The following is a 19,950-nucleotide window of genomic DNA, read 5'->3' as shown; positions in this document are numbered from 1 at the left end:
TAAAAGTATCTTAGAATATTGAACTATATGTGAACATTAGGCTATTTATCCTTATTTGAACTAGGGCACTAGTTTAGTTAGTGCTCTCTGGTAGAGGATGATGAAGATGCTGAAGTTGACAGGTATACTTTTAGCATACATTTCAGCTAAAGGAGAAATCAGTTGTATCCAAGATGTGTCTCATGTACGCTCGTAAAGTCAAAAGCCAACCATTAGTCCAAGACCTCTTCGCTTAGGAATCGCAGCCTCTATCAGTGATCTGAAAACCAACCATGTTGCATACCCTAATGGTGTATTGGAAATTCCAAAAATAAATTATGAACGCATCCTTGAACTATACCACAGTCGCCAATGCTACTTGGAAAGACGGTTACTTCTTCATATCATGGTGTGAACCCACGATCATTCCTCTCCAGAAGAAAAACTCAAAATCAGCTTGTGGTAACTATTCACCAATAATTCTTACCAGCAAATAGTCTATAGTCATGTTCGAGTCCTGCTTGGGCACTTATGAGTAATCGTACGTGGTCATCCTAGAATACCATGCTCGTTTCCGGCTAAGAAGGTCGGTGGTTAAACAAATATTAACAGTCTGTCAAATCATAGAAATATGTCTTGAACTTAGCTGCAGTATCTACCATGCCTTCATCTTCAGAGGTCTGCCCGTTTTCTTCAGCTGACAAGCCCTCATTTACCATTTAGCCATCCAATGGGCTTCAGCTTAGCCCATCCAACTTGGTCTTCTTGATGAGTTACATGAACTTGAAGTTCAGAACATGTATTATGAATAAAGAAGGCCTTACTGAAAGCCTCGAATGTCGACTAGTTATTACAAGCTTACTTGCTATCAGCAAAGCTGCTCTGTTCAGTTTCTGCCTAATTGTAGCTTTTCACTCATTGACAACCTGTATGATACTCTTGTAAATGGAACAGTTATAGATAAGCTAAGCACATGTCCATCATATACATCAAACTGCTGACTCCCTTCAGATCATCAGTCTCGATCTGATAATGTCCATTTGACCAAAAGGCTCTTTGGATGACCATCCATGCCTGGAAAACGAAAGCCATGTGTTCTTCACCAAAGCCACACTCCCAGGTTAATTTCAGCTTCCAGCTTTGGCGGGAAAACATAGAACGGGGCGAGAAAGGTGTCTACCCTTCTGGATTTTGTGAGCACATGTCTTCCAAAGATGGTCTTCTGTTGTTGAGTACACGTGTTTTCCCCATAGAGACCCCTCCCAAAGAAATAACTTTTGTCGATCAGCATAGCACCTCTTCTCTGTGTTGGAGAAGATAGAACTGATATAGTTCATCAACTGTCAGGTTAAAGGAGAGGCCTCGAAATGATCTTCGTGATCTTAGTCTTCGGAATTTAGTCAGGTGTAAGATTAAGATGTTTGGCGAGAGAAGGAACGTATGGAATTATCCAATGAGTACGGGTAACTTAAAAGAGAGGAAACTGGCACTAGTGTCAAAAAAATAACCAGTGCCTTCTATCGCCTGTGTTTCTTGGCATTATTAACTGTAATAATAAGAACATATCAGTGTAAATAGTGTTATTGGCAAAATTACTATACTAATAAGTGTATGATTTTGGGAAAAAAAGCACAATTATAAAGTTTGAAAAATGTCAAGACAAGCCAAATGGTCGAAATTACCATTATTCTTTACCATAGACTATATTTAAATAACATAAAGCAGTCAACCCTAACTTGTTGACTGCCATTTACGCCATTATTTACAAGATTCTCCCAAGAAGATATTTTTTTATTATTGTTATTATTATTGATAGAACAAAAATGTAAAATATATCTGAATAGCGGGACTTGGTGCATTTTGAGAAGTATAAGAATAACAAATTAGATTCAATTTTGTTTTGATGGTATAGAGTAGAATTTTCTTTTCTTTTAATCCTTTGGGTTTTAAAAGATGAGTGAAATGAGTATGCTTTAAAATTGATTAAGTTGGCCCTAGCGAAACAAAATTATTTTTTACGTACTTGGGTCAAATAGGAAGGGGATATTTAAAAATATTGGATTAAACCAGTTCTATTAGCAGAGAAACAGCAGAAACGAAGAAAACGGACTAGTTATTTTATTAGCAGAGGAAAGTGTAATAATTAATTATACATATTGGATAACTCATTTTTTAACAGCTGAAACACAGTTATCATTAAGTAATAGTCATCATCTCCTTGCGAATTTCACCGTTGCTATCATTATAGAGCAGAGTAGAATGGTTGTTCAGTTAAATAGCTTTACGCTCACATGAGTGTGTTAATATTGAAGAAAAAATGAATTAAACAATGCAAGGAGATGCATAAACTCGAGGAAAAAAAAAATAAATAAAAAGTAGCAAGAACTGTTTCAAGGTCGGGCATAACAAGATATAAGGAAAAGTTCGAGTAATTAAATCAATGGTTCAGATTATGAATTAAACCCGGATAAAGGAGCTACGGTATCTTTTTGCAATTAGTATAGCAATTTAGCTGCCGAGTTGTGTTGGTAGGGATGAAGATTGTGAGGGTGAAACGGGGTATTGTTGGCATTTCAGCTCAAACTATATGGTAAGTTCGTGTTGTTAGTTTATGTCAGCTAAAGGCCAAAAGTTCAAGGTCAGCGCGTTAAGAAATACGGAAAAGGTCAAGCAGTTCAATCAATATTGCATATGACGAATAAAATAAGGAGCCATGGTATCTTTCTGCTGCCGAAATGATAATCTCCTGTAATAACAGTCTACCAGCACTCTTTCTAATTATTTTTGATTTTGTTTTAAAGGATTTTAGAAAAAAACTAGGAGATTTAATCTTTCTGGATGCATGAAAAGTAAATTTCAGACGGGTTGTCCGGTCATTGCAGTTTAGTGGTAAAAAATTGTGTTTGGTTTATAGGAGGGCATGGGTTCGACTCCTTTTGATGACAAATTTTATTTTAAACATTTTTGCGGCTTTGCAGATTCATATCAACACCCTGTTGTGCAAATCCACTATATTCTAACCGCTCTGAATAACAAAGGCATCTGAAATTATCATTTCCATAAAACTCGTTTATTCTAGGTCTGCTTCACGCAGCGAAGTGACACAAAATTCCTCGGCGTCTGTATCTATAACAGATCTGTCCGATTTTGGCAACAGCAGAAAAAAGAAAATGAGTAAGAAAGAGCGGAGGAAAAATCTTCGTCGATCAGCTCGAAGCGCAAAAAGATCATATCAAGAATGGTCTGATTCAGAGTCTGAGGTCGAAGCTCCCAAGAAGAAAAGGAGGAAAAAGCAGGGCAGAAATTCGAGTAGCTCATCAGAAAGTGAAAGCAATTCCAGTGAAGGTAGCTCTGCCTCTTGGAAGCGAAAAAATCGAAGGTTTGATTTTGTTTTTCTGAGTTTTTTTTTTCCATTTTGTATAATAATAAATATAATTATATAAAATTCCTTGTTAAAAGATATAAACTCATATTGGGACTATGGATCGGGAATCAGAATTGGTTTTTTGAAGGATCGGAATCAAGTAAGTTTTTCCAATTCTTGAAAGATTCCTTTTTGGTACGTACTACGTAGTTCGTAAAACAGAGGTTATTTTCATGTATGTATATTGTTTAAAGGAAGAGAAAAGTGGTATATATATATATATATATATATATATATATATATATATATATATATATATATATATATATATATATATATATATATATATATATACTCGGACCGAGGTTTCGCTTGGCGAAGCAAATTTTAGACATAAAATACGGTGTCCGGTGTATTCCCCCTCCCGTAGAAAATTCCGCCTGAACAATCTCCTGTGGAAAATTCTCCCCACATGTGAAATTGAACAGCTAAAGGGAAAGTAAAGCAAATAAAAAGGACGAAGAAAATAAGGGATTGTGGAATATTCTACCTATATCACAAAACACAAGAAGAAAATATAGTGTAGAATATCTTATTGGATTTATTTTTATATTGTATTTCTTTTAATTCTTCCTTTTGTGTTTTTGGGGGCTGAGGAAGGGGGAAAATCGTAGAAGGGGAAAATAAAGGCTAAAGAAACTAATCTATTAGTTTATTTAAAATAATTCTGGAAAAGTACGTCTGTGTTTATGTCTGTGTGTGTGCGTGGTTTTTTTTTTTAAGAAAAAATCTTTTCTTGTAATTTTCTAGATCTAGGTGTATTGACTTTTTTTTCTTGTCGACTCGAAAAAGATTGATTTATTAACCTTTTATCAGGTTCCGTTTTAAGTTTGAATCGCTATACGACATAATTTTTTATCGTCTTAAGTTTTAATATGGACTTTTTACTCTTTTTTTTGAAAAAGTTCTTTTTGGTAAGTTTCTGTTGCCTAGTCAATTACTGAATTTGGTACCCCAGAACTATGCAAAGGAAAAGCAAACTTACTTTAGTAAAAATATAATCCAAAAAAAATAATATTTTCAGTTGAAGATCTTGCTAGGATCACTTCCAAAGTTCAGTTGTCATGTTCATTCAAACTAAAAGCTCAGATGACCTTCAAAGCAGCCAATGAATACAATCACATACAATCACAAAATTGTGCAAAAAAAAAAAAGAAAAAAAAATTAACTCAAATCTGAACCTTTAAACGGTGATTGAATTAATATTTACTCAATGTCCAACTTCATTTTGACATTTATTTTCGGTCCTGTTTAAATTTTTCAGAAGATTGAAAAGAAAAATATATTAAGGGCGCCGGGGTGGGGAAAAATGATTTTTTCCGAAGTCGTCCGTAACCTATCTATATCTTCTTTCAGGTCAGAAATTGTTCGTAAGCCAATTTTTAGAAACATTATCGAGCCGTTCTTGTCAATCTCTCTCTCTCTCTCTCTCTCTCTCTCTCTCTCTCTCTCTCTCTCTCTCTCGCTCTCTCTCTCTCTCTCTCTCTCTCTCTCTCTCTCTCTCTCTATCTATCTCTCTCCTTTTTTCTCTTTTCTCTTTTTCTTTTTTCTCTCTCTCTCTCTTTCTTTCTCTTTCCTCTCTTCTCTCTCTCTCTTTCTTCTTTTTTCTCTCCCCCTCCCTGTCTTTCCCTATCTTTTACTCTTGTTTCTCTCATTTTAGTTTTGACTTACATTCATGTAAGGTGCTTAGAAGAAAACGTTTCGGATTTGTAAATTTTAAGGTTTCGTATAAATTGCTTATCTTTTCTGGTCTTATAATTTTATTACTTACAGGAGATCTAATTGGAACTTATCAAAAAGCGTGACAAAAACAAAAAGTTCACCCAAAAAAAACATTTCACCAAAGACAAGAAAACGCAAACTGAACCGGTTAGAATCTGGCGAGTCTTCCAACTCATCTAATGAAGTTTCACCTTCTGCAGTGAAACCCGTCCTCGAAGAAAACGAAGATGAAACTGCGGTGGATGAAAAAGAAGAAACGAAGTGTGAGATAAATGCTGAAGAAAAGAAGCCAGAGCCTGCTCCAAAGCCGAAAACTAGACGAGGAAAGGTAAGTCAAATGTTAAATCACATCTAGCCCGCTTGAAAAAAGTTTATAATAAAGTATAATTTATGTTTATTTTTATGTTTATTTTATGTTTATTTATGTTAATAAGGTAAAAAAAAGTATAAAAAAAAGGATAAGGTAAGGATAGGGGGGATAAGGTAAAAAAAAAGGATAAGGTAAAGAATTAAAATAAATAAAAACGTAGAATGGGTACTGTACGGTGTTCAACACCATATATTATTCCTATATTTTAGAGTATTAATAAAACCTGATTGAATGTAACATGCCGAAACCGAAAAGAAGCAAAGTTACAGTTCGTCCACTGAACCGGGACTCTATATGTGCCTTTGGTCAATGGATTACCCATTTGAAGAAATATGCTCAATCACTGACTTGAACCTTAAGGCTGAAACACTCAACTCCCTGCTACTCGAAAAGTTCCATGAATTTCTTCCCGACTAAAGTAGTACCGGTTTTGAACCTGACAAGCCGTGGATCATGAAAAACCTGAAGTGATTGATCGAAGTTAGATGGCGAATACTTAGTTCGGGGTGTATTTCAGCTGCAAAAAAGTTACAGAACCGTATTGTAAGTGTCAGTAGACGTGCTAAAACGAGGTAAGATATTGAGACAATTGCCCCCCTGCTTAATGGTGATTCGCGTAAGTGGCATTAGGCAGTCTAAAAGATGACCGGAAAATCTGCTAGTAGTGACCCACTGATGCTGAAAACAAATGGAACTTCGATATCAGCACAAGAAGTAAATTCTTTCTTTACCAAAGTCTGTACCACGTATCTATCATTGAGTGAAGTTGAATTGAATATTCTGATAGAAGACTGCAAATGTGATGAAATAAAGCAAGTTTCTGAGTAGGATGTTTACTGGGAGATAAGGAAACTGCAAAATAACTGTGCTTCCTATCCTGGCGAATTGCCAGTAAAACTTTTGCGTGAATACGCTATATTTCTTGTGAAACCTCTAACTTTGGTCATTAATCAATTCTTCAGTTATCATTCATTCCCCCAGCCTTGGAAACAAGCTTATGTACGTGTCATTCCAAAGGAGAAGCATCCCAAAAGCTGTGATCAATTAAGACACATTTCAATCACACCGAAGTTTGCCAAAGTCACTGAGTCCTTTATTTACCGTGAACTTATGTCGCAAGTTGTAGATTCACATGACCCATACCAATATGGTTGTTTGAAAGGGTGTAGTACCGCAGTGTATTAAATTAGGCTTTACCACCTGATCCTACAAGGGTTTGGATCTGGAGACGCTTTCGTTGATTTGTTACTCGTCGATTACCGTAAAGCATTTTATTTGATTAAGCACCTCGTGGCTGCAATGAATCTTAAAAGAATGCGTGCTCGTAAACATATCTTGCTGCTTGTTATTGATTTCCTACGTTCCCGGCTAGCAAGTCTATGCGGTCTTTTTTGATTATCTTAATTCTAACTGGGAAGATATTACATGTGGAGCCCCTCAAGGAACCAAATTGGCTGCTCTACTTCTTCCTTGCGGTAATTGATTATGTTATGGACAACATGGATGACCGATTCAAATACGTAGACGATCTATCTGCGCTTCTTAAGTTTACAGTAGATACAACCCAAGCTGTGCCCCAATTCAGCCCTGATCTTTTAACAGAATTCAAGGGAGAATGTAGTACAAATAGTTTGCAGATCAATTAAAGCAAAACCAAAATTGCTAGGTTTAATCCGCAGAAAACAGACCTAGTTTGCCCAACTCCCTGGCTTCCGCTTTTATTGTCAGTTATGGTCCTGGGACTTAATTTCAGCGCCGATTGCTCATTTAGGGCTCATGTTCAAGGGCTAGCCCAGAAAGGCAACTGTACGCTACGTTCTTTGAGCCATGTCTCGATGCAACCTATGCAACCTACTGCAAAATACTTGATAACTTGAATTCAAAATCAATGCGCCGCTTGGGTTTCCCAGTAAATCAGCTGAAAACGGCATATCTAACATACATACGTCCCATATTAGAATATGCATGTCCCATTTGGGGACCTCAGGTTCATAATAATGAATATCTAAGTGATTATGTGGAAGGAGTCCAAAAAAGAGCAGTTAAAATCATCCTTGGAGAAAAATTTGTAGATTATAAGTCTGCTGTTGAGTGTTTAAAGATTGAAAATCTTAGAGGTAGCAGGTTCCAGTTGATAATGTGTTTCGGGCAATTTCTCCTTGCTAGCCCCAAGCCCCGACATTTTCTACCCCCTGCTGCCAACTCAGTAGTTAATACCAGAAAGATGAACAAATCAGTGCCAGTGCCTTGCAGAACTAATCGATTTAACGATTCATTCGTGCCGTTTTTTACCAGTGGCTATAACAAAATGCCTTAGGACTAGGTTTGTAAATGACAGTGACATTTAGTTTGCGATATTTATCTACGACTATGAAAGGTGTCTTGAAATAAATGATTTCTGATTTCTAAATAGTTGTATAACAATCCAAAAAAAAATCGTAGAAAATCCCGAGTTTTGGAATGAATAGAGCTAAATGTGGAGCCAGGGGGTAAAAATCTTTTCATTTTGATGTCCTTGGTACATCAAATATTTATTAAATATTTATGAAATGCAAATTTTCTTCATTAAACAATTTTTTTTCAAAACTCGTTCTTAAATTTTCGTTACTATGGACTATAGTTCCTTCTTTACTAGGTTTAGTCTGCTGCTGCAACTATAATAATGTGTCTTGATCTTGAGCTATTTGTAATCTGAGTGTATCTTGTTTCAATTTTCTTTCCATTTGCAGCATCGTGAGGTGTCCCCAGTTCCACTAGAAGAAGATGCACCGTCTAGACGTCAAACTCGTGGTAAGGTGGGGCTATATCGTGTTGATCTCATGGATGCTGAATATGATAGCGAAGAGGTTAGAGATTTTTTTTTCTTGTAAAACTTGTCAAGTTCGTACATAATTTTTTTTAGTTCGTACAAAATTTTGTAGTAGTCTTCATAAAGTTCTTTAAAAAATACTATTTCCTTGAAGCCAAACTGACTGGACTAGAAAACATTATATTAGTAGAAAGTCAGTGATAAACTAATGTTTGTACCCTCAAAACCGATTGTTCGGTCGCCCGGTGAACCATTTACAGGGGAGAGAAAATTTTAAATGTTGTATTTCCGCCTTGAAAACAATAGTATTAGCCTTACAATTTATGAATTAAGTGTGCCTTTTTCCAAGAAGGGAGATTTTTGACTTGATCATGGCCTAGCCATCCCTACAACTAACTAATTTGATGAATTTGGAAGGCAACTTGTCGTCCTATGGGCTATGGGCTAATTTTGAAGGTATGTGGGCTATCTTGACAAGTTTCTTTTCATTGAAAAGCTTGCTATAATATTAGTTCTAGTACAAGCAAGTTTGTCCATTTAGATGGTTGTAAAAAGAAGGAAATTAGACATTAATGGTATAGGGAAAAATATGACCAAGGTCACAAAACAAACAAGGGAGAAAATTCAAAGAACATTCCTTGTTTTTAATCTATTTTAAATTATGTTAAAAAAAAGTTAGAAAAAGACATATAAATTAAATAGCGATATTAAAACCTAAAATGAGCAGAAAAAAGTATGCTACACCAACAGAGGTTTTCCCCTATAAATTTCAGACTACAGACCTTCACAGTTTAGGCGCTTGAAAGCCTAAAAGTTTCGTTGCTCGAGGAATCCCTGACTTGTAATTTGAACTCTACTTGCGCCTTAACAAAAAAAGCCAATGGTCTAAAAAAATTTGAGTGTAGTCTGTTTCACTGTAGCTATTAGTCCATCACATTTCAAGCAGATCCCCTTACTTCCATTTAGAAAATAGTTGGGGATCGGAAGCTAGTTAGTTCCAAGACAACATAGTCTAGACATAACTTGAGGAAGAAAAAGGTGGGACAGATAATTAAGGGAATATGTAAGCCAGTGAAAACCAGAAAATATGCAAACATTTCGGCCTAGATCTCCGCTCCACCGTCTTCATTGAAAAGGGGAGATAAGTCTCGTTTTCGTTTTCCATTTCTATTTTTATTATTAATTTCTGCTTTGTATTTTTCTTTATTAATTGATTTGCGATTTTCCTTCAATCATGTCTACTCTAGCTGTTGACATATTTTTAGGTGATGTTTTTTTAAATTACTTACTTCTAGTTCATTCAAGAGTTATAGATAGGAATTTGGGTCTAAATTTGTCGCCATAAACTTTATAATCGCCTTTACGAACCAGTCTCTGGCTAAGCATGTATGTTTTATTTTCATGTTCAGCATCAAAATCGCAAGGAGTTTTATTCACTTTTGGGAGAGGTTGCACATAAATGGCCAAATAACAATATTTCGATTTTCGTTGTCCGTTACAGATTTGAAGACAATCTGGGACAGTCGAACTGTACTACTACTACTAACAACGCACTGCAGCACCAAGCCACCTTAGGCCAACACAGCTGTGCATGCTCTTGGACCACCTTAATAAATCTATTGATAGCTTCATTCTTTCCCCTTCCCGTGTACTTTCAGTTCCGGCTGAACTGTTATTTTTTAGGGTCATTCTGATTAAAAAATTTCTTCTTCTTAGTATTTTCATTGAAAAAATTGGAAAAAACGACTAATTTCCCCCGCTCTCCCGATTTTCAAAAATAAATTAAATCCCGCCTTGGTGGGTCATTGGTAGGACGTTTACCCTTCGGCTGACTATACTTTAAAGTCTTAATTTGGAAAAAAAAAATTTTTCATGTGAATGACGTCACATTCAAGTACATTTAAAGAGTAAAAAGAGACACGATAGTATTGCAATGACATTACACATTGTATAAAAGGTATTGCATTCGAACAATATTTTTCATTACTACAGTATAAAATATGCCTAGAGCAGTGGTTCCCAAAGTTGACTGGGCTTCAACCCATCAAACAAAACTTCAATCTTGAAACCCACCTTTTTGCTATCTTAGAGACAAGAGGTAGTGAATATTATACTGTACAACTATATGAGTCTACCGGCGTGCAATGCCTATCTAAATTGGTTGTTTTTGTGCGTTATGTATGGCAGAACGACGCGCATGAAGATATCTTGTTCTGCAAGCCAATGAGTAGTGGAACTGTGTCAATTGTAATTTTCAAAACAATTGCTTCGCACACAAAAGAAAAAGCTTTACAGTGGAAGAACTGTGTCGGTATATGCACTGACGATGCGCGGGTTATATCTTGAGAAAATAGCAGTATGATCACGAGAGTTTTTAAAGTCCGTGTGCTTTGTGGACACCTTGTAGCCTTCGTTGAGAAGCACTGGTTTCCAAAGCATTGCCCAATTATTTTAAAATTGTAAATTATATTAAAAAGAAACCCTTACAAGCCCGCCTATCTCAAAAACTGGGAAAAGTTTTCCAAGAGAAAAGTACTGACACGATTAGTTGAATTGCGTAATGAAGTTACAATTTACATCGAATGAAAAACAGAATATATTAAATATCTACTAAACGACGAATTCATTCTCAAGCTCACTTATTTGGCAAATATATTTTTCCAAACTAAATGAACTCAATTTGTATTTGCAAGGCTCAAACGAATCAGACAGTTTTGCAGTTCACGATAAAATTCGAGTGTTAATGAAAAAAATGCTTCGGAAAAGTTTCATTGATAATGACAAGTACGATTGTTTTGAAACAATGAAAACCAAGTGCAGTCTTAGATGAATGTACTGTCCCAAATTTCCAGTCATTTATCACTTATCACTGTTAAACAATGGGCTTCATTTCGTGTTTTATCATTGCCTCGTAATCAAGATACAAGGAAATGTATTTGCTTTGTGAAATTTTGCCAGCTTGGTTATTCATACTTGGTTATTACTTACAAACAACTAATACCAATACAGCATATATACAAAATTACAGGTCAGGCAAAAATTTAGTAAGAGTCCAAGTACATTTTCCTTAGTTCCTACTTGCTTTATTCAAACATGAAAAAACAGGCTAACACAGTAATATAGCCTTTGTTATTTCTTTTAAGAATTCTTTTTTCTTAAATTATCAAATCCATGTTAATTTGCTTAGATTAGGTTCACTCTAATTTACCATGCTCTTTACCTTCAGCTTGTGACCTTTTTTTTAGGAGAAAACAAAAAAATGGATGCGAAAATTTACTCATCCAAATAAAGGATCTGAATCTTCAGAAGACGAAGAAGAATCTCCTAAAAAGAAATTTACTAGAAAACATCCAGCCAAAAAGCTAAAGGCATTGCCAGTTGAAAATAAACCTGTGGAAGCGAAAACACCTGAGGCCGAGAAAATGATGCCTCTTAGCAATGAAAATTCAAATATTAGTGAAGTTGCTAGTGAATCAAATGACGCAACAGCTACGGTTGATGTTTTGTCACCTACTAAGCTTGTACTGCATATTAATCGGTCAAAAACTTTGAAAGCAACTGCAGTTGAAGAGACTCAACCTGTTGAAAAAGAAGAAGAAGAACATCTTAAGCCAGAACACGAAGCGCCAGCTGAGAGTGATGAAAATCCACCTCAAGAAGATTCTAATGAACCTTCAGCTAAAGAAGCAATGGTTCCTGCAACAGTAACAGAGGTGGAGAAAATAGAACCTACGAAAGGTGAAGGGGAGGTGGAACTCCAGACGCCGAAAATTCAGAAAAAAGGAGGGTAAGCTCTCATATCTATTGTTATATATCTGCTTTTACAACGTTTTATGTTGGCTTGATAGAAAAAATTGTTGACTCACATAGAAATTATGGTTGTGATAGTAGCTGTAACCTAGTAAAGGCCAAATCACAACCCACAGTAGCTGAAATTTATAAATCACTTTTTAAATAAACTTTCTGGTGATAAATATTTCTGATCTAAGAGTATTTTGGAAACAATAGTTTTCGTTCAGATTTGACTGAACAGTAGCCTGTCGCTTCGAAAAAATGGTTTGGCTAATTTTAGAAAAGAGCCTGAAACCCTTGAAAAATGTCAAAAAAATGGAAATATGTCGCCATTAAAACTGCCATTTTTGAAGACCCGTAACTGGAGGTTTACAGTCCTCTCTCTGCCTAGAACATCAAGAGAATCATATTTTGCAGCTTTTTTTTTTTTTTTATATGTATTGGTGATTGTATGATCGTATTGAAGCAGTGTTCTAATATCGAGAGCTTGCTTATTTGAACAGAAATGAAAATATACAGATACTTTTTATTGTAACGAAACAGACCATGCTACTACAAGATGCCATTATCTTCTCTTTTGTATGAAAAAAAAAAAAAAAAAAAAAATTATCCTAAATAGTTTCAAAATGCCGGAAAATGCAGATTCTAAGATAGTTAATTTATATGTCATGGTTTAAAACGCTTAACCAAGGAAAATCATATTGTAGCATGGGTTGCATGATTGGTGTGTTTCCCTTTTTTGTGCGTCATTATCATCGTAATCAAATCATATGCACTTTGTTCCTTTGCTTATTAGTTTTATACCAGACGGTTCGTTTAAAAGCTAACGCTAGTAAAAGCTACTGTGCGCTAACAGGGGTTGTGCGAAGTAACTTTTCGCCAGGTTGTGATCTTTTTCATATGAAATAGCTTTTGGATTGAAAAAGGCACTTTTGCCACTTTTCACAAGCTCTTGAAACAAGAACTGATTACAGCGTTACTAATGAATTTCAATTAATTACTGGTAAAAATTTCAAATAGAAAGCAGGAAATCGGTTGGATGCCTCGGGATTCATTTTTATATTTCCTATTTCATTTTGGCCTGTATATTTTGCCTACAAGGTAAAATCTGACCCTTGGCTTATTTTGAATACTCGCTCAAGATTGGCACTTCCAAACAGATAGTTTTGTTTTAAAGATACTATTTGGGGTAAATTGCCTTAGGTAGATTGATTGGTAAGCACTGAGAACCGAGTAGGTGTCCGCTTTATGATTTATGGTATTACTGATGGGACTACGTATAGGTAATTTTCCCTTTAGTGTAATGATTTTGGAATTTTAAGCACATCATTAATGAATAGCAGGCAAAGAAAACTCTTGTAGAGGATCGTATAATCATAATAATTTTATTTTGGTTTCCCTCTATGTATAAAAGTAATGAGGAGTTTATCTCGAAACCACAAATTTGCTGGCAGTGGCTATGAAATAGGGCTAAGTTGATAAAAGCCAAATTTAAATTGAGAAAAATGTTGATAAACAGAAGGATAGTGGATGAACAAAGAATACAAAAAATCTAAAAATCAAATGCTCGCACTTAGCCGCACTGCAATAACGACTTTATCGCTAGGTCTGAGCGGCTTCACTGACAAAATAGTGAGTTAAATAGTAATGAAACATAAATTAAACAATGGTTGTTCTCGCTAAATATCGCTTTGAACTGAGTTATGTTTGTAGAATATAAGTAATAATTGAGGTAAATCATGGAAATGATTTTTTTTTTTTTTTTGCTGTCTCAGATTTTTGGCAATATTTTATTCTGGCTTCAAATATGTCAGGGCTGTCAGTTTCTCTTTCTCTTATCATTTTCCCTTATTAGTAAGTTAAACATCACCTTGCACAGATCCATCTTCCGATTTTCCATTTTTTCTAAGTCTTCTGATGTTTTTTTATGCCACAGTTTTCAAGCCATTGCACCCGTCAACTTGTGGGGGAATAAAATAAGAATTCCTTATGGTTTGTTTCTGGCTGAGGCAAGACGCTGCGCGTGATGAGCTTAAACTCTGGATTAGGAAAAGCAGGTCTTCCTTCGTTGTCGCCAAGAATTGATAATGATTGGAATAATCTAGTCATTCCAATCGCCTATTAATCTTTCTAACAATGGTCAAACTAGTTTAGGTTATTCTTTTTTTTCGAACGGGAGGGCGCCTTTGAGCATGGTTTTTGGAAAAACATCAGATTCTAACAAATAAAAGAAATAAAATGAGGATAAGCTAGTGAATTCTCGACTTGATGTTGTTGATAGTATAAAGATCTTTAGAAGACTGGAAATGTCCCCATTACAAAAAAAGCTTCAGTTAGCTAGAAGAACAAGAACTACCAGGCTTTCCTCAAGCGAAAAGTAGAGGAGGAAGGCAAAAGGCACAACAATCAATGAAGGAGAAGACGAAGTTATTGTTGTAAATAGATAAGTTGAAGGGAAGAAAAGGACAATTTATAACTTTCAAAAAGACCTTAAGGAGTGGGAAGTTACATCACAAAAAGAGGGTGAATTATGCATGCTTGTATAACAAAATTAAGTAGAAACAAGGGACTTTTAAATAGGGATGGAAATTGTTTTGGGTGTTGAAAACGAAAAGACCCAACTTTATCTTGGCTTCTTTTTGGTTCAGTCAATATTTTTTTTTTTAGAATGTTGCATCCTATTTCAATAAGATATGGTGTTAATATTTCAGAATGAGGTAACTTTACTTCTTAATATTTTTGAGTTTAAGACGAAAAATAAAAATATTCACGAATTAAGTTGAAAGTTCTTTATACCTAGCAGCGCAGTAGGAAAGCATGCTACTAAGGGTCTATAAATTATATGTAGAATTATATATATTAATTAATTATATAAATTATATTCAGAGAATGCCTAAACATAAAAAAGGTCCTGATAGAACAACCATGAAAAAGAAGCAAAGACCTGCCTTTGAAAAATAACTATTTAGTTGCTGTCATGCCCAAAGATATTATCCTAAGAGGCAATTGCCAAAAACCATTTTCTTCTCAAAGGATTAATTATTAAGATTAGAAGGATTAGCAATATAGATGAGGAGGATCTGATTGGACAAACATTATCTTGTGTGGTGGCGATACGCTACATCTTTTCACTTCTGAGACAATTACCAAAAAACCATTTGCTAAGCTGCTCTAAAAAAAAGAACGAGTAGGGTAATATTGATTACAAGGATTTGATTGAACAAACACTGTCCTGTGTGGCGGCGACATTTGACATCTTTAAACGTCTGAGATAATTGCCATTAAGCCATTTTCTAAGTTGTTCTCAAAGAAGGATTAGCAAGGTAATATAGATTAGGAGGATCTGATTGAACACACACTGTCCTGTGGGCCGGCACTTACCTAGGTAATATTATTAGTCAATACTACGGGTGCAGTGAAGATGTTAAAAGTAGAATAGCCAATGCTCAGGTTGTTTTTTCACAGTTAATAAAGTTTGGAAGAATAGGAAGATAAGTCTGCAAACCAATATTAGAATATTGGAAGCTACAGTGATGACAGTGGTCAAATATGGCTCTGAAGCATGGGTGCTCCAAAAAGCGGATGAAGATTAGCTAGATGTTTTCTAGATAAATTACCCACGGATTGTTCTGGATACCCGGCTGACTTACCGCATTTCAAACAGTAGGTTGTACGAAAAATGTTCAATCCCGCTTTTTAGGGCTACAATTAAAGAAAGGATGAGATGGCTAGAGCACGTTCTGCAGATGGAGCATGATAGATCGCCAAATATTTTCCTTTTCGACCAACCATCTAGAGCTAAACGGAAAGCAGGTCGTCCTTGTCGTGGGTGGGAGGACGTCATAAATAAAGATTTAAAGGAAATGGGAACTTCCTGGGAGGGTGTAAAAAGGGAGGGTTTGAATAGATTGGGATGGAAGAGGAGCGTGCGTAGCTGTGTTGGCCTCAGGTGGCTTGGTGCTGCGGTGAGCTGTTAGTAGTAGTAGTAGTTGACTGGAGTTTTAAGATTTCTTGGTGGCTTTGAAAAGAGTTTGTCTTCACTTGACAATCATTACCGTGAACGCTAAAAGAAATTACTTCTTCGGATCAAGCTTTGCAAACTACACGTGACACTTATCGTGGAAGTTGTATAAGTTTTAATGTATGTTCTAATTACTCGGTTGATTCTCAAAGGTCCATATAATGAAAAGTGTCGAAAGATTTGTGTTGTTATTATTGGAAACAAAAGAGAATTTATAAGAACGTTAGGAAAAGAGGAGAATGTTGAATTAGATTGAAAAACTTCAATTGTTACTTGGTGTAGAAGTTTATTGTACAGAAAAATTGTATTCATTTTTTTTTTTGGGGGGGGGGGGAGTTTTATCTGCCACAAAACTTTCATTGATGTATTTCTCTACGCTGTCAAATTGTATCTTTTTTTTAACTTTATATTTGTTCTTTGTCTTTATGATATTAGGAAGGAATAAAAGAAAGCACAAAAATCGGTCATTTTTTGTGTGAAAAAAATTGCACTTTGCTTTAACGCTGTGAGAACATTTTTATAAAAAGTAATTATACGAAAGTATAAGCTTTCAAATGCAACCTCAATCATCTCTCTCTCTCTCTCTCTCTCTCTGTTTCTCTCTCTCTCTCTGACTCTCTCTCTTTCTTTCTCTCTCTCTCTCTCTCTCTCTCTCTCTCTTTCCTTCTCCCTCTTTCTTTCTTTCTTTCTCTTTCTAGCGTAACTAATAAAATTATAAAATTTGTTCTTCTAGTCATTAGATTAAAAGGGTTTTTTCTAAATGTTGGAAGGGAAACCAAAAATTATATAAATATTATTTTCAGATCCAAAAAGTCAGTCACGCCATCGGCTGATGGAACCTTTCCTAGAAGAAGAGGTAGAAAACCAAAGGCATTGCTAGAGCAAGAAAAGATAATGGCACAAGAAAAGCTCATGGCTCAAGAAAAGCTATCCAGCAGCAGTCCTTACGAAAAAGCACCTCCTCTTGCCGACCAAGAACCGGCTCAATATTTCAGTAGTATAAATACTAAACCTACTAGTGCATCAACATTGTCGCTTCAAGAGATGGTCGATAAGCTGAGTAATGAAAAGGGAAGTCCAGAAGCAAATCCAAAAGAAGGGATGAATCAGCTTCTAGCTCTAGGGCAGCCAGCTAATGCCCAGTTCCCCCGCTTTGGGACCGTAAACCACGGTTCCCACTCACGACCTCCTTTCCCTGAGCCTTTTAGGACTGCAAGACCATTCATGCCGATGCAGCAACCTTTTGATGCACAGTCAGGTGGACGTTTCCCTCGATTTACTAGAGGATTCCCGACAGAACGAATGATTAGCCCAGGGCCAACAACTCAATTTGAAAGGCTGGAAAGAGGCCCTCTGAGATCTTATCCTATTGGAAGTAATCCCTTTGAAAGAGTTCCAGCTGCTCAATTTGTACAACCATATCGCGGTGCTTTTGAAATACCACCTACTAGTCAAAACAAATCTCCTTCAAATCTTGCAACTAAAGTGACAGCTGAAGGGCCGATTATGTCACAGCCTCCTCCATCGGTAGGTGCAGAAAAAAACCTGCCAGACATCAAAGATGACCAGCGACCACCACAACCACTAAGCATTACACGGACTCTCCAAGATGAGTCGATAAATCTTGTTAAATCAGAATCATTGCAAGCAAATGCTAGCAAAGAAGAACCTGAAATGTGTCTGGATGAAGGACAAAAATTGACATCTTCTGCCGATGTTAAACAAGTTAAAGAAGTTTCTGAAGGCACTGAAATAACGCATGAAGAATGCGAGTCTCTAGATGTAAAAGACAGCAAAACAATTTTCCCAACTGATCCAGCGTTAAAAAGTAGACTGCCAATTAACATTGATGCTACCACAAAATCTAATTCATCTATGTCAGCGGTGAGACCCTTGTCTGTTCAAAGTCGACAGTATCATCCTTTTAATTCGGTCCCCAGTGATCTGAGAATGTCACAAAAATCCGATAATACATCATTGTATCCAACTGACTTACGACTGCCTGAAAATGTGCGAGAAGGGAATGTGCTACAATCAGCCGAGTTTTCAGAACCACCTAGGAGTATTTTTTCCAACTCAACCCGTGATCCAACGAATGACATACGTCCTCCTACATCATCTCCATTGGTGGGTGCAAACTTATCAAAAAATCATCCTGGATATTATCCTAATGTAGCAAGACCGTTTGGCAGCCCTCTAAGTTTGCAGCAACGACAGGGATTGCGTCCATTTGAGGACAATCCTCGTCCATTTTTTCCCCAACATGGAATGTCGCCGTATGAAAGATTCCCTTTTCGATGTCCTATTCCTGATAAAGAACGAAAAACGCCTGGTGACAATGAACAAATTGCGCCATCAGACTTAACGCGTAGTAAAATAAAAGAATGCCAATCTTCCAAAGAGGTAAAAGAAATTAGCTTTGCATCTAAAGATCAATCACCACCCACGAGCTCTCCGTTAAGTCTTCGAGGACAAGCTTTAGAAAATATACAAAGTGGCAATGTTTTATCTGGAAGGCTTACTGATAGCCCTACTGATTTGAGACAAACGATTCAAACTGAAGAATCTAAAATTCCTCAAAATCAAAGATCGTCTCCAAGGGAGAGCAGTCCTATGAAAAGTATAGGTCCAGGGCAAATTCGGCGTCCTGAAGAACCTATCAGGTATAGTCTACCGACAGACTATATTTGTTCATTACCATTTGATTATTCTAAGCCTCCCTTCTTTCAAAAAAATGAAGCAGGAAGACCCATTGTACCTTCTCGAGAAGAAAACCGTGTTCCTTATCCTATGACGATCCAGAGCATGAGGCTAGCCAATCCAAATAACCCAAGAAGTGAAGTGCCTTTTCTTCTCCAACATCAAGAAAATACTAGGCCCTCGGGTTCAAGTGACTCCACCTCTGTTCGCCCGCCTCTAGCAATTCACCAAAATTATCAATTACTTCCACCGGGTATGTATCCATTCGCGCATACTTATCCCCAGTCAAATTCCATGAGCCAGGTTGAAAGAGTTTCTCGTCCCCAACAGGTGGCAGATCAGGCAGTAGAGGAAGAGCGCCAAATATTTCGCGTTGAGAGACCTCTAGAAGAAAGTGAGAACTCTGACAGCAGAGAGGCAAGCAAAGATGGAGAATTTGGAGGATTGGTCTCCTATTTTTCCAGTCAGCATGAAGATATGGATTAGCTTAATTTTTAACTTGTTTTAAATTTTTCGCCATATTTATTCTTTTTATTGTGAATATTATAATGTTTGTTTCATGGCTGATTTACTGTATGCTATTGTTTTTAATTGTACGTTATTTGTATGAACTTTTTGTAGAATCGAGTTTACGAAGTAAATCATTATCACTGCTTAGGCTCAATTGTTTATTGACGCTTAAGCTGCTGCGTCAAATCTAATCTTGAGAGCAATATTGCCTTGCTTGACTTCTGGACCAAAGGTCATATGCAAAAAGATGCCTAATTGCTTATACAATATATATTGCTATTTTGCCAATATTGCTTATACATAGCTTATACAAAAATAAATAGAGAAGAGAATAATACGACCTGTTTGGAGACATTACAAATATTACATCATTGTTGTCAATTAGAGATATTTCGCTAGTTACAAACACTTTACAGCTTTTAATAATGACATAGGCACTTCTTTAGATCGCAAGATTTAATTACAAATATTTTTAATAAAAGATTATTGAGACTGAGCATTAAGAAACAGCATTTTTTTTTTTTTTAAAGGGTTGTATTTGCTGGGGTTTTTGCTTTACAGATTGTTCCTTTTACTAGAACCGGTAGTTAAGTTATGTCGTTTTTTGTCAATATTTCAGCGCT

General features: G+C 36.1%; 1 protein-coding gene across 1 annotated transcript in view; it reads left to right on the top strand.

The window, feature by feature from the left end:
- LOC148941340 (uncharacterized) overlaps positions 1–19,470 on the top strand; it is a 106,719-nt gene extending 87,249 nt beyond the window's left edge. The window contains exons 13-17 of the mRNA XM_089104670.1: positions 3,059–3,358; positions 5,177–5,453; positions 8,225–8,341; positions 11,550–12,091; positions 16,921–19,470. Coding sequence (XP_088960796.1) covers positions 3,059–3,358; positions 5,177–5,453; positions 8,225–8,341; positions 11,550–12,091; positions 16,921–19,303 — 3,619 coding nt within the window. The 3' untranslated portion in view covers positions 19,304–19,470. The remainder of the gene's footprint in view (positions 1–3,058; positions 3,359–5,176; positions 5,454–8,224; positions 8,342–11,549; positions 12,092–16,920) is intronic.
- Positions 19,471–19,950: the final 480 nt, after the last annotated feature.

The sequence above is a fragment of the Artemia sp. Qi Xiang Cuo genome, chromosome 18 (assembly GCF_049724085.1).
Source record: "Artemia sp. Qi Xiang Cuo chromosome 18, ASM4972408v1, whole genome shotgun sequence".
Classification (NCBI taxonomy): Eukaryota; Metazoa; Arthropoda; class Branchiopoda; order Anostraca; family Artemiidae; genus Artemia; species Artemia sp. Qi Xiang Cuo.
Note: the sequence above shows the minus strand (reverse complement) of the source record. Positions and strands in the feature narration are given on the sequence as shown.